The 25,248-nt window shown below is 42.9% G+C and overlaps 1 protein-coding gene across 1 annotated transcript in view; it reads left to right on the forward strand.

Annotated features, from left to right (window-relative positions):
* The first annotated feature begins 659 nt into the window (after nt 1-659).
* hpse2 (heparanase 2) overlaps nt 660-25,248 on the forward strand; it is a 480,230-nt gene continuing 455,641 nt past the window's right edge. Inside the window, exons 1-3 of the mRNA XM_063072085.1 lie at nt 660-937; nt 2,744-2,901; nt 3,677-3,919. Of these exons, the coding sequence (XP_062928155.1) occupies nt 660-937; nt 2,744-2,901; nt 3,677-3,919 (679 nt within the window). The remainder of the gene's footprint in view (nt 938-2,743; nt 2,902-3,676; nt 3,920-25,248) is intronic.

Genomic DNA, 25,248 nt, shown 5'->3' on the forward strand with positions numbered 1-25,248 from the left:
CCCATTTTCACAATTTGGAGCTTTCGCGGACACATGCACAGAGTTGTTCGATAACTCAAATGCATCGCCAAGTATAGAGGTAGTGGATGTTGGCACTAGTCACCGACACAAAACAAGTCACGATGCCGGCTCCTGAGAGAGATGGCCAACTGTTGCTGCGATCGCCCTGTTGCGCATTTGCCATATGCCCCCCCTCCTAATATCTGTCTCTGTGGGATCCTTTCCCACCCACAACAATCCTCCCCCCCCCACCACCACCACCATCCGCCTCCCTCCGTGCTCTAACCCCGTGGTGATCTCATGCGCACGGTCCCCGAGAGCGCGACGGTCGAGCTTGTAGTTGGGTCGTTGGACGATGAGAATGGGACGGCGCCGTTGGCTTTTTAATCGCCTACAGTTTGGGTCGAGGCTTTTTAAAGGGGGCGTGCGGACTGTTGGAGAGGCTGGGGGCGTGGAGGGCGTGGAACTTCTCACCGCGCCATCAAAACATTGCAAACCACACACACTGGCAATTCAAAAAAATAATTCACTCTCCCCACCGCCTTGGAAGTTGCCATCTGGGAGAATTTGATTTTCCTCTCTCTCTCTCCCTCTCTCTCTCTCTCTCTCTCTGTCTCTCTCTCTGTCTCTCTCTCTCTCTCTCTCTCTCTCGAGCGACAATGCCCGGTGGCTCATTTCTCCACTGCAGCCTCCCTGGGATTTTGCCAGCCCTTTGCTTGCTCGCATCTCTCCCCATGCTCGCTCGCCCCTCGACATCGGCGCAGGTCGGGGAACGAAGATCGCCGGCGGCAGGTCCCAGCCATGCACGGAGGGGGATGAAGACTCTTATTCTGTTGGACGTGGACATCAGGGGTTCAGTGCGAAGCGTCAGTGAAAACTTTCTGTCCGTTCAGCTCGACCCGGCGGTGCTGCACAATGGTTGGATTGATTTTTTAAGGTAGTCTTATTTAATAGTGAGCCGAGAAAATTAATTTTGTTTTAATATTAACAAACAAGTATTTTCTCCCTAGTTAACGATCATCAACTCCAAATTATGGCCTATTTTTATTCGACGAATTTTTAGTTAATTTCCGAACGAGCGCGGCATCATAATTAACCAATATCCCTTTGTAATTTGAACAAAAGCACCATCATTTCTCTTTTGTGCATCCGACGTGGCATATTTCATTTCTAATCCCCGCCGATTTGTTCAAGACGTTACTTAGTCCGGATACAAACTTTCAAAAAAGGACAGAAAAAAAATCCCAGCCTTTTAAACTTGAGATCGATTGGAAAAGGCAACGTAATTCCTTAAAACCAAACAATAGCCGGCAAATTCGATGAAGCGAAACAAGATTTGTGTTCTGGAATCAGGAAATAGTCTATAAAGTAGCGATTAGAAGCCGTCAGAGACATTAACGGTAAAATTGAGACAACAGTGTATTTTACACAAAGGGATCGAGATATAATTTCGACACAACACAAACCACATATTGTAAAAATAAAAGACCAGTTTTTCCAAAGTAAAACAGACCTGGGAGTTTTTAACAAAACCCCACAAAGTCGTCAGTTTAACAACCCCCACCGCAGTCCAACTATAAAATAAACCGCTGCCTACCCTCTTCTTGTCGGTTTTTCGTTTTTAAAACTAAATACAAACATCTAAACTTCTATCTCAGCGGAATGAGGGAAGTTTGGAGAACAGATTAAACTTCATTACATCACACGGTAAAGTGGCGTATCCGCTACATTCCGTTGGGCCATATAAATTTAGAATACTCGGCGTGAAGTAATTTACAAAGTTGATGATGTTATAACGTTTATAATTTCATTGTAGAGGTTCTTAAAATTTCGAGTTTTTGTTTGCAACTTGTTCGCTTTAGGGGTTATACCCAAGTCGGTTGCGAGCCTAATGTCAGTTCAGTGTAACATTCCCAGCTCCCCAAGTACCTTAACAGCAAAATCGCGCTTCCTACGCATTCTAACGGAAGCTGCTAAATTGGCGTGTAAATAAACGAACTACCTTAAAAATAACTTATTAAACGATACCACTAAAGACAGCAGGCAGTATTCGATTTGAAGTTTGGCGGCGGGAGTCTTCGTGTGACAGAGGCCTTATCATAAACTATCTTCAACATACCAAAAGTTTTTGGTATTCAAATTAATATTCTTAAAAAAACCCCACAGAGTAATCAAAATTAAGCGGTTTGGTTTTAGGAATAGAACTCCAACAGGCGTCTCCCTCATTAGCAATGTTCGGTTCACGCAGCCGATGCACGTTGATGCGAGATGATATTTTACAGGCGAGTTTAGACCATAAGACACAGGAGAAGAACCAGGCCACTCGGCCCACTGTGTCTGCTCTGCCATTCCATCATGGCTGATTTATTATCCCTCTCAACCCCATTCTCCTGCCTTCTCCTCGTAAACTTTAACTAATCACGAACCTATCAACCTCCGCTTTAAATATGCCCAATTACTTGGCCTCCACAGCCGCCTGTGGGAATGAATTCCACAGTTTCATAGCTTTCCGACTAAAACAAAATCTCCTAATCTCTGTACTAACGCGTTCTTGTATTCTGTGTTTGTGCTCTCTCGTCCACTCTCCCACTAGGAGAGTGAAGCAGAGATGAGCAATACGGAATAGTTATTCCAGTCTGCTGAGGTATACCATTCTACTTATACGTTACAGTGGCTGATAACATATTTGTAGCCTCCATTTCTTCACTTATTGAGGTGGAATGTTCTTTTTGAAAACTTACAGCTCCAGAAAGCTGGTAACGTTGGCCCGAGGGTTGTCCCCCGCCTTTCTCTGGTTCGGCGGGAAAAGGACGGACTTTCTGCAATTCCAGAATCATCGAAATCTGGCGAAGCACAGAGGCGAGCTGGGGCCCGATTACTACCTCAAAAACTACGAAGACGGTATATGAGTCACTTTTTCAAGGCCCCTTGAACTAATAGCGTTCCTAACTACGTGGTATAACCTGACTAAATAACCGCGTGATACGGAAACTACAAAATCAACTTTTGGAAATCACATTTATACAAATAATGCATAAATTTTAAGACTTTTCTCATTTATTATATTTAAAGTGCTTTATACCTCTAGACGCATTTTATTAATTATTTGTAACAACATTTATACATATTTCAAATGCATTTAAAGCTTAGGTGTTCTTTTGCAACATATAAATCTGCCCCCTTTTCACACAGTGTACGTGAAATCCTTGTCAAGCTGATTGTAATGTAGGATACTGACAATTCACGAGTAGGCTATATAATTTACCACGGGTCAAATTGTCAACTGATACCATGCAAAGAACTGTGTGTTTCTCCCTGCCAAGTTATAGTGCAGGTTGTCGTTTCCTATTCACCGTTGCTTTTGATTGAAAGGAACAAGACCCGAGGCAAATTGTCCCGGTTTGTTTGATGGGTGTAACGATTTTAAATATGAAAATTACAACATCGCACACGCAGCACATGAACAAAACCCTTCAGCCCACAATGTTGAACCGAACTAATTACATTAGTCTCCAAATATCTAACTAAATTAATCCCTTCTGTCTGCATGAAGTTAAAAGTCGCGTGTAAATTCGTTTCTAACGCGATCAGTGATTTGTTTTTTTTTTGAAAGGGGATTATAAATGACGAGAACTGTAATTTCGTTTTATCGTTAGGACTGCGTTTCTAATTTCAGACATTGTCCGGAGCGACATAGCCCTGGATAAGCAGAAGGGGTGTAAAATCGCGCAGCATCCAGACATTATGCTGGAGTTACAGCGGGAGAAGGCATCGCAGATGCAGATCGTCCTGACCAAGGAACATATCTCCAACACCTACAGCAACATCACAATAACAGGTAGGAAGGCCAGCGCGGGCCCCAGCTGCTCCTTGGACAAGGGGGTGTTGGGGGCTTCGCCGGTTAACGGCGGTCCAGGCTGTGAGCGGCAATGTTGGAAGTGGAGGTGTTCGATGAAGTCTGTCTCACCAGCACTCAATATTTACAACATTGTGCGCGGAAACTTCGATTTCCGAGCTGAACCCAGGGTGCCTTTTTTTCCCTTCATTTTCAATCTCCTCAAGGCGAATTTTGGTAAAGGAACGAGACACATTAATATGATTTTCCGGTTGAATTTAAAAAAAAACATAAGTAATTGATGAATATCTTTGCAAATGAAAGGTTAATGTGAGTTTGTATTTCTTTTTCATGTCGTTTGTGGGCGGAAAGTGCCGTGTGTAATCCAAAGAAGCAATCGGAAGCACTGTAAATTCAGCAAAATATGTTTTGTAACTCCAAAACATAAAAAACTAATTGCAAGAAAAAGGTAGCAGACCAAGAGAACGGGTCTTAGTTTCGTTTTTAATTTAAGCGAGGCGCGCGCATATGACGTACCTGCGTAATGACGAAAGCCATTCACGTACTTTTACATAAATCCGCAATGAATTGTTTTAATTAACAACGACTGCTTAATCAAACTTTTACAATATTACTCAAATATTACGTAAATATTAAATAGCTTGCGGAAAATGCGTTGAGTGTACAGGGTGGCTATTGCGTGAGCTATCCCTGTTAAGGTTGTACCTTTGGAGAGTTTGTATCGGTCGCCTGTAGTGTGGTTGTAGTTCGTGACGTACCTGCAGCGTTCCGTTGTACTACCTCCCGTGAACTGCACTCAATGAACCAATTGTATTCGTTGTACGCAGCCTATATTGTGAGGCTGTTGCATAAGGTGGCCTGCTGTTCCTTACAATTGTTTTGTTTCTTTTGTGTGGTTGCACGTGGTGTACTATTTCGTGCAAGTTACATTTGACATGACAATTCCACGTGGGTACACAGTACATATTTTATACAAATCTCATGCAGTGTACAAGTGCATTTAATGTGTAAAATTAATGCACGCTGTGTATAAAGTATCACAGGGTGCACTCAATATGTGTGGTGTGCCAGTGACGTGTAAAGGATCTCTGCATGTGATATCCAGTTAGATATAACGTACCAGTCTGTGAGAGGATCAAACAATTCTTGTTTCAAAATGCTCCCATCAACTGTTTTCTGCCAACTTGTAATTTGTCTAAATGACTGGAAAATCTGCTAAAGATTTGTGTTAACTGCACTCACAAGTGCTGGGATTTCAGATTCCACCATGCTTAAAACACACATTTAAGTAATTACATCAGAGAGCTAGTGTACTGAATGGAGCCCTGTTCTGAAGCATGAAAAATGATGCTGTCAAGTGTTGGTGAATATTGTCCTTTCAAATACCTTATATCTGATCACAATCAAACTAGAAATGTTGCTTTTAATACACACTTGTCTTCCATACAGGCAGTAATCTGCAATTCATCAATTCATTGTTGGCCTACTAGGGTTGCGCAGTATGCTACATGGGAGTGGGGGGAAGGAAAAGAGGAGTTGGGGGGGGATATATATATATATATATATATATATATATATATGTAAAATGAGAAAATGGCTGAGGTTTTGAATGACTATTTTGTGTCGGTCTGCATGGTGGAAGACACATTTATCATGCCAAAGAGAGAGATATTATGGATGGAATGGGAGGTGGGGACCTCAATACAATAACTATCACTAAAGAGGTAGTGCTGAGCAAACTTGTGGGCCTGAAGATAAATAAGTTCCCTGGTCCTAATTTAATGCATCTGAGGGTACTGAAAGAAATGGCAGAAGTTATAGTAAAGGCTTTGGTGATGATTTACCAAAATTCTTTGGACCCTGGACATGTCCTGGCCAATTGGAGGAAGCCAAATGTCATGTCACTGTTCAAAATAGGATGTAGGCAAAAGGTAGATAATATAGGCCAGTTAGTTTAACATCTGTAGTTAGGAAAATGCTTGAAGCTATCATTAAAAAAGAAATGGGGAGGCATCTGGAAAGAAATGGATCCGTTAGACAGACACAGCATGGATTCAGCAAAGGCAGGTCCTGTTTGACAAACTTACTGGAGTTCTTTGAGGATATAATGAGCACAGTGGATAGAGGGGAACAGGTGGACATTATTTACTTGGATTTCCAGAAGGCATTCGATAAGGTGCTGCATATAAGATAAGGATGCATAGAGTTGGGGGTGATGTATTAGCTTGGATAGAGTATTGGTTAACTAATAGAAAGCAGAGAGTAGGGATACATGAGTGTTACTCTGGTTATCAATCAGTGGTGAGCAGTGTGCCACAAGGGTCAGTGCTGGGCCCACAACTGTTCACAATATACATTAACGATCTGGAAGAGGGGACCGAGTGTAGTGTATCTAAGTTTGCTGATGACACTAAATTGAGTGGAAAAGCAAACTGTGCAGAGGATATGGAGACTCTGCAGAGAGATATAGATGGGTTAAGTGAGTGGGCAAGGGTCTGGCAGATGGAGTACAATGTTGGTAAATGTGAGGTCGCCCACTTTGGAAGGAAAAATGAAAGATCAGATTATTATTTAAATGGTAAAAGATTGCAGCACGCTGCTGTGCAGAAGGACTTGGGAGTGTTTGTACATGAATCACAAAAGATTGGTTTGCAGGTACAGCAGGCGATCAAGAAGACAAATGGAATATTGGCCTTCATTACTAGAGGGATTGAATTGAAGAGCAGGGAGGTCATGCTGCAACTGTACAGGGTATTGGTGAGGCCGCACCTGGTGTACTGCGTGCAGTTCTGGTCTCCTTACTTGAGAAAGGATATACTGGCTTTGGAGGCAGTGCAGAGGAGATTTAGCAGATTGATTCCAGAGATGAAAGAGTTAGACTATGAGTAGAGATTGAGTTTCCTGGGACTGTACTTGCTGGAATTCAGAAGAATGAGAGGAGAGCTTATAGAAACTTAGAAGATTATGAAAAGGATAGATAAGATAGAGGCAGAAAAGTTGTTTCCACTGGTAGGTGAGAATAGAACTAGAGAACATAGCCTCAAGATTCAGGGGAGTAAATTTAAGATGGAGATGAGGAGGAACTGCTTTTCCCAAAGAGTGGTGAACCTATGGAATTCTCTGCCCAATGAAGCAGTGGAGGCTACCTCAGTAAATATATTTAAGACAAGGTTGGATAGATTTTTACATAGTAGGGGAATTAGGGGTTATGGGGAAAAGGCAGGTATGGCCATTTCAGCCATGATCTTATTGAATAGCGGGGCTGGCTCGACAGGCTAGATGTCCTACTCCTGCTCCTATTTCTTCTGTTCTTAAGATGTCCTCTTTTCTGGGCAGAGGATATTGATCTGCTTTTAGTACCGGTTTGATGGTAACCTTACAATCACCACAGATCTTGACAGACTCATTCTTTTGGCTACTGGCACCACTGGTGTCTCCCATGGGCTCCATTCAACCTTGGAAAGAATTCCTTCAGGCTCCATGTGATCTAGCTCACTGGCTACTTTATCCCAGGTGATACAAGGAACTGGCTTTGTAAAACTTGGGTGTGGCATTTTCATTTAACACTATTTTACCCTGGATATGTTTTAGTTTTCCAATGCTGTGGCCTTAATTTGCTTTTGGTTGACTCTGTTGTAGGGGATCTAGCATACAAATGGTGGATGGATCTTCAATCAAGTTGTAGTTGTCCAAACCAATTATGCCCCACAATGCTCGCCTTCATGTTTTCACCACATACAAGCCCAAAGTAACTTTTAGGTTGTTGTATTTCACTGTTACAAATATCATTCCCATAAGAGTTATCTTTTCTCATGTATAAGTTCTTAATTAGATATCTGCAGGTTTCAATTCAGTATCTTTGAAATGCTGTTCAAACTCATTTTGTGGAATGATTGAAACAGCTGAGGTAGTGTCCAATTCCATTTTAATAAATTTCACATTCTTTTCTGGTGGAAGCCATATTGCATGTCTCCTGTTAGTTTTCACATTGTACATCTGAAGACTACTCAGTCCTGTGTCACTCTCTTCACTGTCAAATTTTTCCTCAACAGCATGTAGCCTAGTACTCTTCTTGAAAGTGCAACTTGACTTTTTATCTTTTACTCTTCCCTGTGCAGTCCATTTGTTTTTGTCTGCCTGACATGCTCTTTGTATATGTCCTACTTCGTTGCATTTTCTGCAAGTTTTGCCTTGAAACTTGCATTGGTCTGGTTTATGTGAGCCCCCGCCACAAAGATAGCACAATTTGTTTGGTCAGGCTGGTTTCTGTTTAGATATTGCAACTTTGTTCACACTCACTTTCATTCCTGACTGTAACTCAGTTGTGTCTCTGCAGTTTCCATTGATACATTTATTTCAATTACTCTTTTAAATGTAAATTGTGCTTCGGTTAGGAGGCATTTTCGAATGCTTTCTTGTAAGATTTCATAAATTAAACAATCTTTGAGCACATAATTAAGTCCATTACTGAATTAACAATGTTCAGACATCTTCTGTGCAGCCATATACGCTGAAGTGGATTCCCTTTCCTCTTGATTCCACTTATGAAACCTAAATCATTCTACAATCAAAAAATGGTTTTGGTTCTAACTGTTTCTACATTACTTTCACTATATCAGCAAAGCTTACTTCAGCTGGTTTGGTTGGAACAGTCAGCAAAATTGGCACTTGCTTTTATCGGCTTTTTCACTTGCTGCAAAATACTGCTCAATTTGCTCAGTATACAAAGTCCAGTTATCTGTTGTGCAATCAAACACGTCAATCTTTCTGATGTGGCCAGCTATTTCTAATTTTGTAAGAAATAACTCATTTGTTACATGGGGACAGCCTGTACTCAGGTCTGCAAGAGAACTACATCAAGTCTTACTTATTGTACTCCTGTAAGCATCATGCCTTACAGCATCAGAAGGTCGGGGTTCAGTTCCCACTGCTGTCTACAAGGTGCTTTTATATTCTTCCAGTGATGGTATGGGTTTCCTCCGGGTGTTCCAGTTTCTTCCCACGTTCCAAAGACATATGGGTTAGTGTTAATGAGCTGTACGTATGCTATATTGGTAGTGGAAGCATGGTGAAACATGTGGGCTGCCCCCAGCACATCTTCGGACTGTATTACTCATTGACACAGTGACTCATGTCACTGTATGTTTTGTTGTTTTGATGTACTTGTGACAAATAAAGCTAATCTTTTAAAAATCTTTTATCTTTTTTCCCTAATATCTAAAAGTAGCAGTACAATCATATTACAGTAGATGAAGTATTGAAATTTTATCATTCAGCTTGGGATCATGATGCAAGCATCAAACATAAAAAAAAGCAGAATTTAAACCATCTTTGAGGAGATATTGTGCAAAATTACTTACTTTATCTTGATGTGTTCATTGATTGAGAAAATTGATATCTTCTTATGTTCTTACAGAGCCCATTTACTTATTTATGCAGGCATATATGTATGTATGAATGCATCCATTTATTGACTGATTGATTGATTGATTGATTGAGATACAGTGTGGAATGAGCCCTTCTGGCCCTTCAAGCCATGCAGCCCGGCAACCACTGGTTTAACCCAAGCCTAATCATGGAACAATTTGTTACCTACTAACCAGTGTGTTCATTAGACTGTGAGAGAAAACCCACATATTCCACAGGGAGGATGTACAGTACAGACTCCTTACAGATGACGTTGGAATTGAACTCCAAACTCCGATGCCCTGTGTTGCACTAACCGCTGTGTTACCATGGCACCCCTAGAGGGAATGAACACATCAGCATTATAATAGAAGCAGAAACTACTTGATATCCTCAGCAGGTCACAGTGTATCAGTGGGAGGAGAAACAGAGTTAATATTTTGTGTCAAACATGCTTCGTCAGAACTGGGAACGGTGACAAAGGAAGCTACAGAATCTGGCAGTGGGTCTCTGATAGGATAAAACTGGAGTGACTGTGGGTTAAGCTGTAAAACTGGTCACCCTAGATTTCTTTTACCCTACTGGAACATTTCCCTTCACAACCCTTCTGCAACTTAACAAAACACGCAAAATACTGAAGGGTTTCAGGTGAAGCTTTGACTGTTTAGTCCCCTCTGTAGATGTTGCAGCATTTTGTGTGTGTGATGTTCCAGATTTACAGCGTCCGCAGAATCTCTCGTGTCTGCAACTTAACAAGTTTCTCCTTTCCAGTTCTGACACTCAGTCTTTGACCTGAAACATCGGCTCCGTTTCATCTCCCACAGATACGACCTGACCTGCTGAGTATTTCCAACATTTCCTGCTTTTATTTTAGATTTGCAGCATATTTATTTAATTGAGAGATACAGCATGGCAGAAGGCCCATCTTGCCCTTGGTACTAATCCGGGTGTCTTTGGAATGTGGGAGGAAAGCGGAGCACCCGGGGGAAATCCAGATGGTTATGGGAGAATGTATAAACTCCTTACAGATGATGGTAGGAAATGAACCCAAGTCACTGGTGCTGTAATAGCATTACATTAACCGCAACGCTACTGTGCTGCACTTGCATTTGAAGATTTTTTTGGGACTTTTTTTCACATCAGTACAATCCTTGAATGGGAACCTTGATCAATTATTCCATTGATATACGAAGGATGGTTGATAAGTTCGTGGCCTAAGGTAGAAGGCGTCGATTTTAGAAAACCTAGCACATTTAGTTTTCAACATCGTCCCCTCCTACACTTACACACTTAGTCCAGCGGTCGTGGAGCATATGGATCCCTTCTTTGTAGAAGTCGGTGTCTTGGACCTCCAGAAAGTGGTACACAGCAGGGGTGATTGATAAGTTCGTGGCCTAAGGTAGACGGAGATGAGTTATAACAGCTCTCGTTACATGCGCGTGCAGTTCAACTCTGAGTGATTATGCAGAAAGTTTAAAGTTAATAACTCATCTCCTTCTACCTTAGGCCACGAACTTATCAACCACCCCTGCTGTGGACCACCCGGAGGTCCAAGACGCTCTTGTTACATGCATGTGCAGTCCAAGACGCTGACTTCTACAAAGAAGGGATCCATATGCTTCACAACCGCTGGACTAAATGTGTAAATGTAGGAAGGGACGATGTTGAAAAATAAATGTGCTGGGTTTTCTAAAATTGATTCCTTCTACTTTAGGCCACGAACTTATCAATCACCCCTCGTAGCTTGATAGATTTATTCCTGTTTATCGTGGTGCTGTGGAATTTTAAGTGTGACCATAGCAATGAATACAATCTGTCTTAAAGTGAAGAATTATGAGCAAATTAGAGAGTATTGTCAATAAGGAGAGTTTGGACAATCTGGGGTTGTATTTTACTTTAGAGAGTTGGAAGCTAAGGGGAGACCTGATGGAAGTGTATAGAATTATGAGAGGCATTGATAAGGTTACAGAGTCCATTCTTTTTCCTAGGGTAGAAATGTCAGATCGTAGGGGACACGTATTTAAGGTGAGAGGGAGAAAGTTTAAAGGGGACATGTGGGGCAAGTTTTTTTAACGCAGAGAGAGGCAGGTACTTGAAGAGGGTCACCAGGGCTGGTGGAAGCAGGCACCATAATGGTGTTTAAGAGGCAGTTGGACAGATATGTGAACAGGTAGGGAAGGGGGAGGGGGCAGATATGGATCATGCATAAGCAGATGGGTTTAATTAAATTTACAACCATTTAGTAAACTTTGTGTGCTGAAGGGCTTCCTGTGTTGTACTGTCCTGTGTTCTATGTAATTATGCAAGATTGCTTAAGTACATTTCTTTCTTTTTTGGCAAGAGTATAAGAGGAAAGATATAGAAGGATCCACTCAGCCCTTTGAGTCGAGGCTGGCACACAGTGCAATCCCATTCTCCCAGTAATTTCCTTATATTCTGTTCCATAGACCATTAGACATAGGAGCAGAATTAGACCATTCAGCCCATTGAGTATGCTCCGCCATTCAAAGATGGCTGATTTACTATCCCTTCCATTCTCCTGCCTTCTCCCCATAATTTTTGACTCCCTTACAAATCAAGAACCTATCAATCTCTACTTTAAATATGCCCAATGATTTGGCCTCCACAGCTGTCTGTGGCAAAGAATTCCACACTCTCACCATCCTCTGGCTAACGAAATTCCTCTTCATCTCTGTCTTAAAGGAACATCTCTGAGCCTGCGTCCTCTGGTCCTAGACTCCCCGACTATAGAAAACATCCTCTCCTCCTCCACTCTATCTAGGCCTTTCAATATTTGATAGATTTCAATTACAACTCCCCTCATTCTTCCAAACTCTAATGGGTACAGATACAGAGTCATCAAATGCTCCTCATACATTAACCTTTCAGTCTTGGGATCGTTCTCATGAACCTCCTCTGGACCTTCTCCAATGTCAGCAGATTGCTTCTTAGTTAAGGAGCTCAAAATTTCTCACAATGCTCCATGTGTGTTCTGACCAATGGCTTACAAAGCTTCAGCGTTACATCCTTGCTTTTATATTCTAATCCTCTCAAAATGAATGCTAGTACTGCATTTGCTGTCCTTACCTTTCTTACCATTTACACAGTAGGGACAGTTTACAATAGGCAACGAGCCTGCCAATCTACGTTGCTTGGGGATATGAGGGGAAACTGGAGCACTTGTGATCCATCTCCTGTGGTCAACAAGGCTAGATTTTAGCAGAATCACCACTTCCAGATACCAGCTCCATTTGACTAACCAATACTGCAGCTGCTGGAAATCCAAAATAAAGGATCAGAGAGCAGAAATGGAAGGAGGGATACCGGAGTTAACCCTTCACATCAATGGCTTTCCATCAAAACAGATCTGTGCATAAAAGGAAAGAGATCAATTGTGGCATCACCGATTCGTTAATCAGTCTGAAGTAACTGGACAGTCTGCACCTGTTGCAATGAGACATTGGTCAGTTTAGACTTGGAATACGGTGAGCAATTTTGGGCATCATATCTAAGAAAGGATGCACAGGCATTGGAGAGGGTCCAGAGAAGGTTCATGAAAATGATGCTGGGGATCACAGAGTTATAATGGCTCTGGATCTGTGCTCAATGGAGTTTAGAAGAATGAGGGGGGGATTTCATTGAAACCTACCAAATATTGATGGATGTGGAGAGGATATTTCCTATTGTGAGGAGGTCCAGGACCTGAGGGCACAGCCTCAGAGTAGAAGGATGTCCCTTTAGAACAGAGATGAGGAAGACTTTCTTTAACTAAAGGATGGTGAATCTGTGGAATTCATTGCTGCGGTCGATTGTGGAGGCTACGTCATTGGGTATATTTAAAGCAGAGGTTGATAGGTTCTTTATTAGTAAGGGTGTCAAAGGTTACTTGGAGAAGGCAGGAGAATGGGGTTGAGAGTGATAATAAGTCAGCCTGGATAGAATGGGAAGCAGACTCAATGGGCCGAGTGGCCTAATTGTGCTCTTATGTTTCATGCCTTATGGTTACATACTCATGATTAGAAATTTTCAAATCCTGACTGCAATCCTGTGCTAAGCTGCTAAGCATTTTTATCTTTCAAATATTAGTCAGCCTCAGCTCTGAACTGACTTAAGTACTGGGAGTACTGCAGGGCTTAGAGGCTGAAGTTGTGAGACATAATTATATTGTCACTTAAGATTCAGAAGGGGGTTGCTGAGAGAAAGCTTCCTCTTCTGGGAATTCTAAGATGGAGACATCTTGTCAGAGGGGATGCAGATTTAAGACAGAAATGAGGGGGTAGGGTTCTTTTCTCAAATAATTGTGAATCTTCTACCCCAGGGAGTCTTGGAACAGTTATTAGCTTTCAACCATCAGGCTCATGAACCAGAGGGGTTAACTTCACTCACCTCAACACTGAACTGTTCCTATTATCTATGGACTCACTCTCAAGGGCACATCATCTCATGTTCTCGATATTTATTGTTTATATTCTTTTTACTTGTGGCGCGTGGCCAAGTGGTTAGGGCGTTGGACTAGCGATCTGAAGGTTGTGGGTTCGAGCCTTGGCCGAGGCAGCATGTGTGTCCTTGAGCAAGGCACTTAACCATGCAGTGCTCTGGTCTACCCAGCTGAGATTGGGTACCGGCAAAAATGCTGGGGATTAACCTCGCAATAGATTGGCATCCTATCCCAGGGAGGGGGAGTTTCGTACTCTCAGTTGCTTCACACTACGGAAACCGGCACAAGCACCGGCCTGATGGGCCACAAGGCTCGTGACAGACTTTAATCTTTTGTACTTGCACAGTTGGTTATCTTTTGCACATTGGTTGTTTGTCTGTCCTGTTGTGTCCAGTTTTTAATTGATTCTATGGTGTTTCTTTGTATCTATTATGAATGCCCGCAAGAAAACTTATCTCAGGGTTGTATATGATGACATGCACATATTTTGATAATAAATTTACTTTGAACTTTGAAATCATTGATTTTATTGAAACCTGAGATGGCAGGATATTTGGACTATTGGGGAGTTTAGGGTTCAGGGAATGGTCAGGAAAATGGAATTGGTGCAAGTTCACATGTAATTGAATGGCAGAGCTGTATCACTTACTTATGCTTCTATTTCTTAAATGTTATCGCTCAAAACTATGTCATTTGGTAATTTTTAAAGTACACAGTTCAATGTTCAAAGTAAATTTATTATCAAAGTGCATTTATGTTAGCATTTACTACCTTGAGGTTCATTTTCTTGCAGGCATTTACAAGAGAAAAGGAAATACAATAGAATTTAGAAAAAAACTAACCATAAACATATAAAGGTGTAAAAATAGACACAAGATATTCTGTAGATGCTGGCAATCCAGAGGAATACACAGACAATGCTCAGCAGGTCAGGCAACATCTATGGAAAGGAATAAAGAATCAACATTACAATTCAAGACTCTTCCTCAGTCTTCGGGAAATGTCGACTGTATTTCTTTCTATAGATGCTGCCAGACTTGCTGAGTTCCTCCAGCATTTTGTGTGTGTCAAGCATATAGAAATGTAGCTTTTGCCGAACAGGAACTGCTTCTCAGCAATGTGAAGTGTTCAGTGCATTTGTGGGTGCAACAGGCTAAACTTTGCATCTGATCAATCTCATCTCTGTGGCTACATTATTGTTTAAACTGTACAACCTGTTTTAGCCGAGAGAGAGAAAATAATACCTTCCCACCCCTTCAGTTTTCCATCAGTTTTTGGCCTGAGCTCCTGTTGAGAATATCTCACAACACACTGGAGGAACAAAGCAGGTCGGGCAGCATCCATGGAAACGATCAGTCAACGTTTCGGGCCAGAACCCTTCGTCAGGACTGAAGAGGAAGGGGGCAGAGGCCCTATAAAGAAGGTGGGGGGGAGGGTGGGAAGGAGAAGGCTGGTAGGTTCCAGGTGAAGAACCAGTAAGGGGAAAGATAAAGGGGTGGGGGAGGGGAAGCAGGGAGATGATAGGCAGGAAAGTGAAGAAGGAATAGGGGATACCATCCAGGTAGTCTCCAGCCCCTTGGTATGAACATAGAATTCTCCAAATTCCGGTAATTCCCTCCCCCTCCCTTCCTCTATCCCTGTTTCACTTTGCCCCCTCCCCCAGCTGCCTATCACCTCCCTCATGGTTCCGCCTCCTTCTACTACCCATTGTGCTTCCCCCTATTCCTTCTTCACCTTTCCTGCCTGTCCCCTCCCTGCTTCACCTCCCCCACCCCTTTATCTTTCCCCTTACTGGTTTTTCATCTGGAACCTACCAGCCTTCTCCTTCCCACCCTCCCCCCACCTTCTTTATAGGGCCTCTGCCCCTTCCCACTTCAGTCCTGACGAAGGGTTCCGACCCGAAACGTCGACTCATCATTTCCACGGATGCTGCCCGACCTGCTGAGTTCCTCCAGCGTGTTGTGAGTGTTGCTGTGACCCCAGCATCTGCAGATTATTTTGTGTTGAGAATATCTGATGGCTGGTATCTCACTGCAAATGATCATGGGATGACGAGCCTGTAGTGTGCTCTCCTCAGTGCTTCAACGGTTCAATTTAATGTCAGAAAATGTGTACAGTACACAACCTGAAATTCTTACTCTGCGCAGACGAGCATTAAACAGAGAGAGGAAAAGACCCAAAGAATGAATGACAGAAAAATATTAGAACCTCGGTACTTAGAATTCTTCTATGTTCTAAATACTGCATCTGTGATTCTTACATGAAATCACGGGGTTAATGCCTATCACCTGAAATATTGTTTTAACTTCAAGCAGGAGAAAAGATTGGAGCAAAGGAGAGTTTAGTACCCCCAGTCTCTGCTGCCTTCTCTAGCCCTACAAATATTTGAGATCATGTGCTCCTCCAGTTCTGAGCATCCCCAACTTTAATGGCTCTATCACTGGTGGCTATGCTATTAACTACCTGGGCCTCGAGCTCTGGAATTTCCTCGCTAAACCCTTCTATTTCTCTCTTTCTGTTTAAGGCTTTCCTTAAGAACCTATTTCGGATATCTGGTTTAACATCTCCTAATGTGGTTCCCGTGAAGCAACTTGGGACATAAAATTGCATTAAATGTGTAAAATATAAAAATGTAAGTTGTTATTGCTGTTATTGGATACCTGCAGTAAGATCAATTCTTAATGGTATTACCCCATCCATCTTAGTAAGCTTTGCCAATTTATTGTTTGCTGTTGACAATTAACTTTAATAGGCTAACTTACACATGAATTAAAAGCTGCTAATGTGACCTGGCAGTACCTGGTGAGTTAAGTCGGTGCTTTAGAGGAAAGCAACTCACTTAATGCTAACGGTTTTAACCATAAAGGGAATAAACATAAACGAGAATAATGCCGGAATGTTAGGAGTAAGAAAAGCTTATTAGAGGAAACATATTCCTCCTTAAGCATTACCAGGTGAGACTGTTCAAAAGTAGATTAGTTTAGGAGACAGTTACATTTATTTCTAGAGCACGGGATTGAGGGCTAAGAGTTAAGGTTTGAGGGGTTGAAGTTTAAAGGTTGCAGATTGAGGGTTCAAAGTTGAGGTGTGAGGATTGAGGTTGTGGGTTGAGAATTGAGGGTAGGAGTTGAGGACTGAGGGCTGGAGTTGAGGACTGAGTGTTGTAGTTGTGGGGTTTTTATTTTATTTGCATGCAGTGTGGAAAAACCCTTCCAGCCCTTCGAGCCGCGCCACCCAGCAACTCCCAATTCAACCCTCGCTTCATACAATGACCTATTAACCTACTAAACAGTAGGTCTTTGGACTGCGGGAAGAAACTGAAGTTCCCAGAGAAAATCCACGCATTCCATGGGAAGCATGTACAGACTCCTTACAGATGACATTGGAATTGAACTCTCTGAGTGGTAATAGTATCACTCTAACGGCCATGCTACCATGGCGCCCAAGGTGGGTTGAGGATTGAACGCTGGAGAATGAAAGCTGTAGTTTGAGTATTGAGGGTTGAAGATTGAGGCATGAAGGCTGTAGTTTGAGTATTGAGGATTGAGGATCGAAATTGAGGGTTGTGGGTTGAGGAACAAAGATTGAGGGCTCAGGATCAAGGGTTGAAGATTGAGGAATGAGGATTGTGAGTTGAGGATTGAGGGTTGGGGTTGGAATTGGGTGCTGGATGGTGGGCAACTGATAATGGTGGGCTCATTTGGAGTGGGGAGCCTGATATCTGCTCACATAGAGTCAGGGTTCAACTGTTAACACAGCAACAACCTGGAGGGAATTGTCTCATTGTTACTTGACTCCCGAACACCTTAACTGCAATCTGTGTCACTTGTGAAGAGCAAAGTGAACCATTAAGAACCATCAACCGAGCCCAGGTCAAACTGTCACAAAGACAGGTGCATGACAGCCTTGAAGCAGTTCGAAATTTTACCGAGTTTGCCAATGCGAGAGAGTGTGAAAACTGTTCTTACTTCCCTCAATTTGAATTGTTTTAAGAATGGACAAGTCATAGGTTTTATTTATGTCATATTTTCTTGGGACATAGAAGGAGGCCACTCAGCCCTTTGAGTCCAGGCTGGCTCATAAAGCAATCCCATTCCCCCGTGATCTATTGTCCTTACATTTACATAGTAGGGACAGTTTAGTGGCCAATGAACCTGCCAGTCCACGCACCTTTGCGATGTGGGGGGAAACTGGAGCATTCTTGGACTACCTCCTGAGGTTGAGAAGGCCTAGATTCAGCAGATGGGGCTCAGGATTGCCAGTTCTGGATGCTAATTACTCTAATACTGCAGATGCTGAAAATCCAAAATAAAAGATCAGGGAGCAGCGGTGGAAGGAGGGAGATCACCATTTACATTAATGTTAACCCTTTAATCAAAACACATCTAACAAAAGGTAATTAATCTACTGTCAGAAAAATTACAAATTTGATAACATACAATATGTCAGCGATAAGGAACCTGATTCTGACATTGGCCTGTATCTATGAAGAACTAGATCCATTTGAGAGTTAACTGCACTTCCTTTTAATACCAATCCATTCTTTCATCAGTTTTATGTGTGTTTGCTACAGTTTAGTAGAGTGAAAGAGTTATTGCTACTGGGGAACTAAAGCGGATATTGGCTTTGTGGAAGAAGCCAGAAAGTGGTAGTAGAGGGTTGCCTATCAGACTGGAGGCCTGTGACTAGTGGTGTGCCACAGGGATCGGTGCTGGGTCCATTTTGTTTCTAACTGGATGGTTAACTGGATCAGAAAGTCTGCAGATGACACCCAAGACTGGTGATGTGGTGGACAGCAAGGAAGGTTATCAGCACTTGTAGCAGGATCTAGACCAGCTGGAAAAATGGTAGATAAAATTAATGCAGACAAGTACGAAGAATGTAGAAAATAGAGAGAGGAACTTTGATAGTGGTATACGAAATTATGAGGGGTATAGACAGGGTTAAATGCAAGCAGGCTTTTTCTACTAAGGTTTGGTGGGACTACAAATAGAGATCATGGGTTAAGGGTGAAAGGTGATAAGTTTAAGAGGAACATGAGGGGAAACTTCTTCACTCAAAGGGTTGCATGTTTGGAACGAGCTGTCACTGCTGGTGGTGCATGCCAGCATGATTTCAGTGATTAAGAGGTTCGGGTAGATGCATGGATGGTAGGAGTATGGTCCCGGTGCAGCTCGATGGGAGTACTGGTTCAGCACGTAGTTGATGCCCCGAAGCACTCGTTTCTAAGTTATACTTTTCTGTGACTCTATGACTAACTCAGCAGGCCGAGTGGCATCTGTGGGAGGAAAGGAATTATTGAAAAACTACATTAAGCTTTTGGATTAGTGTCTGGAGCTTTGGAGATTTGATATGGAGACACGAGTTTCCATGTGGGGAACTTAAATAGAGAGGAGGCGGAAGAGCTCGAGGCCGGTGCTGAGCAAATAACCTGTTCCTTTATGTCAACAAATCAGAGGAGATGATTATCGATTTCAGGAGAACTCTCACCACTCACACCCCTCTTTACATCGACAGCACAGCAGTTTCAAGCTCCTGGGAGTGCACACCTTGCACAACCTCTCCAGCTTTCAGAACACATTCTGCGTAATCAGGAAAGGTCACTAGTATCACTACTTTGCTACCTGGAACAGAAGCTGCACTGGGGTGGGCAGGAAGGCGCTACAACAGGTAGTCAAAGCTGCCATTGCATCACTAGCACCAGCCGACCCACTATCAAGGACATATATTCAGAAAGATGCTGGAAAAGGGCAAGTAAAGGGAGATGAGGCTGAGTACAGGGCTACGGTAGGAAACTTTGTCACATGGTGTGAGCAGAATTATCTGCAGCTTAAAGTGAAAAAGACTAAGGAGCTGGTGGTAGACCTGAGGAGAGCTAAGGTACCGGTGACCCCTGTTTCCACCCAGGGGGTCAGTGTGGACATGGTGGAGGATTACAAATACCTGGGGATACGAATTGACAATAAACTGGACTGGTCTAAGAACACTGAGGCTGTCTCTATTTCCTGAGGAGACTGAGATCCTTTAACATCTGTCGGACGACGCTGAGGATGTTCTACGAGTCTGTGGTGGCCTGTGCTATCATGTTTGCTGTTGTGCGCTGGGGCAGCAGGCTGAGGGTAGCAGACACCAAAAGAATCAACAAACTCATTCGTAAGGCCAGTGATGTTTTGGGGATGGAACTGGACTCTCTGACGGTGGTGTCTGAAAAGAGGATGCTGTCCAAGTTGCATGCCATCTTGGACAATGTCTCCCATCCACTACATAATGGACTGGTTGGGCACAGGAGTACATTCAGCCAGAGACTCATTCCACCGAGATGCAACACTGAACGTCATAGGAAGTCATTCCTGCCTGTGGCCATCAAACTTTACAACTCCTCCCTTGGAGGGTCAGACACCTTGAGCCAATAGGCTGGTCCTGGACATTTCCTGGCATAATTTACATATTACTATTCAATTATTTATGATTTTATTCCTATTTAATTATTTATGGTGCAACTGTAATGAAAACCAATTTCCCTTGGGATCAATAAAGTATGACCATGACTATGTAACATCATCAAGGATCCCAGCCACCCTGTTCATGGACTGTTTGTCCCACTCCCATCAGAGTACAGACTACGTAACATCTACGCCAGGAACCGTAAGGCTGCTCACACCTCCACCTGCTAACCCACCCCTCCACACCCCCAACCACCACTACTTTATTATTTTCTGTCAGTCATTTTACGTTCAGGCACTCCTGTACCTAGAGTCACATTATAGGCATAAAATCAATCTACGTATATAAGCTATCTTATGTATTTATATTTATTGTGTTCTTTATCTTATTTTTTTTTTGCTGCATTGGATCCAGAGTAACAATTATTTTGTTCTGCACACTTGAAATCAGGAAAACAATTTTGAATGTTGCTAATTGTTCAAAAAGAAAAGAAACAGAAGTTAATATCTAATTTCAGTAATGTTAGCATTAAAACATCAGGACTTCCAACAAAAATCCATTTGATTTACTAATGCTGTTCAAAGAAGGAAATTAGAATCAGAATCAGGTTTATTATCACTGACTTTGATGAAGTAAATGTTGATCTCTTGCGGCAGCAGTACAGTGCAAAGGTTTAAAATTACAATAAATTACACAAATAAAGAGCACAAAAGCAAAGAATTAAAAAGTAGTGTTTATGGGTTCATAGACTGTTCAGAGCTCTGATGGTGGAGAGGAAGAAGGAACTCTTGAATGGTTGCGTGTTGGTCTCCAGACTCCTGTACCACCTCCCCTGTGGTAGTAATAGGCTGTGTGCTGTGTGTGTCTGATGGCACTGTCGTTTACACCTCGGCCCCAGTGGAGCACTGTTTCATTTGGCTGTATTCACGTGAATGGTTGAATGACAATTAAACTTGGAACTTGAAGAGGGCATGTCCAGGGAGGTGAAGATTTTTAGTGCAGGATGCTGCCCCTTCTCAGGCACCGCCTGTTGAAGAAGTCGTCAATGGTCAGGAGGGTTGTGCCCATGATGGAGATACTGGGTCTACAATCCTCTGCAGCCTCTTGCAATCCTGTGTGGTGGAACCTCCATATCAGGCATTGATGCAGCCAGTCAGAACGTTCTCCACCATGCATCTGTAGAAATTTGCATGTGTCCTTGGTGATACACATCTTATCTCTACCTTAAATGACTAGCCCATTATCTTCCGGTGGGGATCCAATAATTCCATATAAATCCTGACTAAAATAACACTGGTCTCGGCCCAAAGCATCGACTGTTTACTCTTTTCCATAGATACTGCCTGACCCGCTGAATTCCTCCAGCATTTTGTGTGTGTTGCTCTGGATTTCCAGCATCTGCAGATTTTATTCTGCTCCTAAAATGCTATTGTGCATTTCGCAAGATATATTCTCTTTCTCCTGAACTCAAGGGATGAAGGTCGATGAAAATCAAAACTGAAGGTGTTAGAGACCAAGATTTAAGATTCAATGTTCAAGTTAATTGGGATGTCACTGAGGTGTGCCGTTTGCGTTAGCAACGAACACAACCTAATGGTGTGCTGGGGGCAGCCTGCAAGTGTCACCACAGATTCAGCGCCAACAAAGCATGCCCCCAACGCTTGGCAGAACACCACAAACACAACAAAACAGAAAACAATAAGCAACAAAGCAAAAGCAAGTCCCTTTCCTCCCTCTCACCCATGCACATATACAGCCCTTTAACCCCAGGACTCGGGCCTGCAGACACTGGGCTTCAGCCTCGGCTCCGGGCAATGAGGATTGACTTCTGATCCTTGAACCTGGACCCTTGGCGTCAATCAAGAATGTGCTGATCACTGAACACTAGGTCTCAAAAACTCCGGTCTCACAGATTTGTGAACCTGAGGGTCATTAGATTATGATGACACTCAGTCCTTGTTTATTGTCATTTAGAAATGCATGTATTAAAAAATGATACAATGTTCCTCCATAATGATATCACAAGTAAAAGGACAAACCAAGACTAAAACTGACAACACCACATAATTATAACATATAGTTACAACAGTGAAAAGCAATACTGTAATTTGATAAAGAGCAGACCATGGGCACGGTAAAAAAAAGTCTCAAAGTCCCGATCGACTCATCATCTAACGCAGGTGGCAGAAGGGAGAAACTCTCCCTGCCATGAACCTCCAAGCGCCAACAACTTGCTGATGCATTGGAAGCACCTGACCGCAGCTGACTCTGAGTCCGTCCGGAAACTTTGAGCCTCCGACCAGCGCCTCCGACACAGGCTCTCCTAGCACCATCCTCTGCCGAGCACTTCGATCCTGCCCCAGCCGCTGAGCAACAAGTAAAGCCGAGGACTTGGGGCCTTCCCCTCCGGAGATTTCGGACCACACAGTAGCAGCAGCAGCGAAGCAGGCATTTCAGAAGTTTCTCCAGATGTTCCTCCGTGCTCTCACTTCCGTCTCCATCAGATCAGGATTGTGCACGGCACCCTACTTGACAAATAACAGACATCACCACCGGAGTGGCCGCTGCGAGCTGCGTCACACCGCCATCTTCTCCTCCCACCATCAGAACTCTGACTCTGGAATCAGCTGACAACTTGCTGACCTTAGGGGGAGAGGGGTCCTTATCTACCCTCTGCTGGTTCAACATGCAACATCTGATCATGGATATCCTGTGTCTGCCTCTCTGGTCTTCAAAGTGAGGCGGAGTACTGACTCTGGCCTGACCTCTAATTCCCCCAAATCCTTGTTCCCTAACCCTACTCTGACCCCTAACTCCACGGTATTTTTCCCCCAAACCATCCTTACGAACTTAAAAAAAATAAATTTAAAAAAAAAGGAATTGAAATATAAACTAAATCTGAAAGAAAAACAGAAAATACTGGAAATGCTCAGCAGGTCAGGCAACATCTCAAGTTGAAGTTTATTGCCATGTTTTGTGCAAAATAAAGATAATCATATTAGTGCAGGATTGACAGAGAGAAAAAATACTTTCAAGTAGTATTGAGATACTTCAGTTTGGTTCAAGAGCCAAACAATAGTGTGGTAGAAGATGTCATTGGACTTTGAGGCCTGGGTCTTCAGGCTTTTGTCTTGTTCCACCAGCCTGTTGTCAGCCCAGATGGTGGGGGTCCTGAAAATGGATGTCTTCTTCCTGAAACATCGCCTCTTGCAGACTTCCTTGACGGTGAGGAGATCTGCACCCATGATGGACCCACCATTTGGAAGCTTCCTGCGATCCTGTGCGTTGGAGTATCCATTTCTGTCCGTGATACAACCAGTCAGAATGCTTTCCACCGTACACCTGTAGGCGTTTTTTTAGAGTCTTCAATGACCTGCTGGATCTTCTCAAACCCTGACGAGTGTAGAGATTCTGGTCAGGGCTTCAGCCTGACTGTTTATTCTCCTCCATTGGTGCTGCCTGACTCGCTGAGCTCCTCCAACATTTTGTGTGCGTTGTTTAACATTTCCAGTATCTCTTGTGCATCCTCTTTGGGGTTGTACTGTACTTATAAGCTGAAAGAGGAAGCAGGGTTAAATTTCCAGATCAAAGACCCTTTATTGGAATTAGAGTAAAACTCTAATTTTCATCTCTCCTATATAACAAACCAGTCTGGAGAACTGTTATTACCACAACTACTCTTGCTCTCTGCCAACTGTATGATAGAAACATTGAGAAAGGGAGCCACAGTTAGTTTCTGTCCTAACCTGTCACAGAGAGATTGCAGTAATGGTTCCCCTGACTGATTCCTCCGACGGCAGCCTTGCTATACAAGGCGAGATGAAGCAGACAAAAAAAATGATTATGTTGGAAACGTTGAAAATGAACATAAATAATAGAATACTACAGCACAGCACAGTATAGGCCATTTGGCCCACAATACCGTGCTGACCTTTTAACCTAATCTAGGATTAATCCAGCCTTTCTCTCCACTTTTCTGTGATCCATGTGCCTATCAAAGAGTCTTTTAACTGTCCATAATGTATCTGCCTCTACAACCATCCCTGGCTGTGCATTCCATGTACCCACCGCTCTCTGTGTAAAAAATATCTACCTCTGACATCCCCCTATACTTTCCTTCAATCGCCTGAAAATTATGCTCTCTCACATAGCCATTTCTGCCCTCAGATAAAGTCTCTGGCTATCCACTCGATCTGTGCCTCTTATCGTTTTGTACACCTCTGCCAAGTTGCCTCTAATCCTCCTCCACTCCTATATGGGAGCAAGAGTTTGCCTTGGACCTGTTTCATCAGTCAAAAGAGCCCTGGCTGATCATCCAGTTCACTACCCTCTTCCCTTCCATATGCTTCCTCCTCTTAACTTCATAAACTAGATCTCCCTCTTTCTTGAATATATTTAATGATTTTGTCCCCCATGGTTTCCTGTGGTAGAGAATTCCAGAAGTTCACTACTGTTTCAGTGAAGATGCTTCTCCAGACCTCAGTTCTAAGAGGCCTGAAATGGTTCTGAACCCTGAGAACATCTCCCTGTGTCTAGGCTGTCTTGTGAAATCCTTCCACAGGGAGGGACACTAGGCTGGCATACCGCCCTTCTGATGTGGTCTCTGTATAATTGGAACAGGATATCTACATCTTCCTCTCCTCTGCGCTCTGACTGATGTGGAATGGTGGATCCTGTCACTTGAAGTGGTTGGATTGTCAGATTGCTGTGTTCAACAGCTGTATCCATTGTCTGGCCAGACAGGGTACCCGTTTACATTATTGCACTGTGACACTGAACTTCCTTCCCAAACCGGTGATGGCATCATCTCACGAATCCCCAGGTCAAGGTCAATGTAAATTTATTATCAAAGTACATATATGTCACTCTTATACAACCTCAAGATTCATTTTCTAGCAGGCATTTACAGGAAAATAAAGAAATACATCAGGACTTATGGAAAACTGTACATAAAAAGACTGACAAGCAAATACTAAATGCTGGAGGAACTCAGCAGGTCAGGCAGCATCTATGGAGAGGAATAAACAATCGACACTTAGGGCCGAGACTCTTCAGTCCTGACGAAGGGTCCCACCCTGAAACGTTGACTTTTTGTTCTCCTCCA

This window comes from Mobula hypostoma, chromosome 19 (genome assembly GCF_963921235.1).
Source record: "Mobula hypostoma chromosome 19, sMobHyp1.1, whole genome shotgun sequence".
Taxonomy (NCBI): domain Eukaryota; kingdom Metazoa; phylum Chordata; class Chondrichthyes; order Myliobatiformes; family Myliobatidae; genus Mobula; species Mobula hypostoma.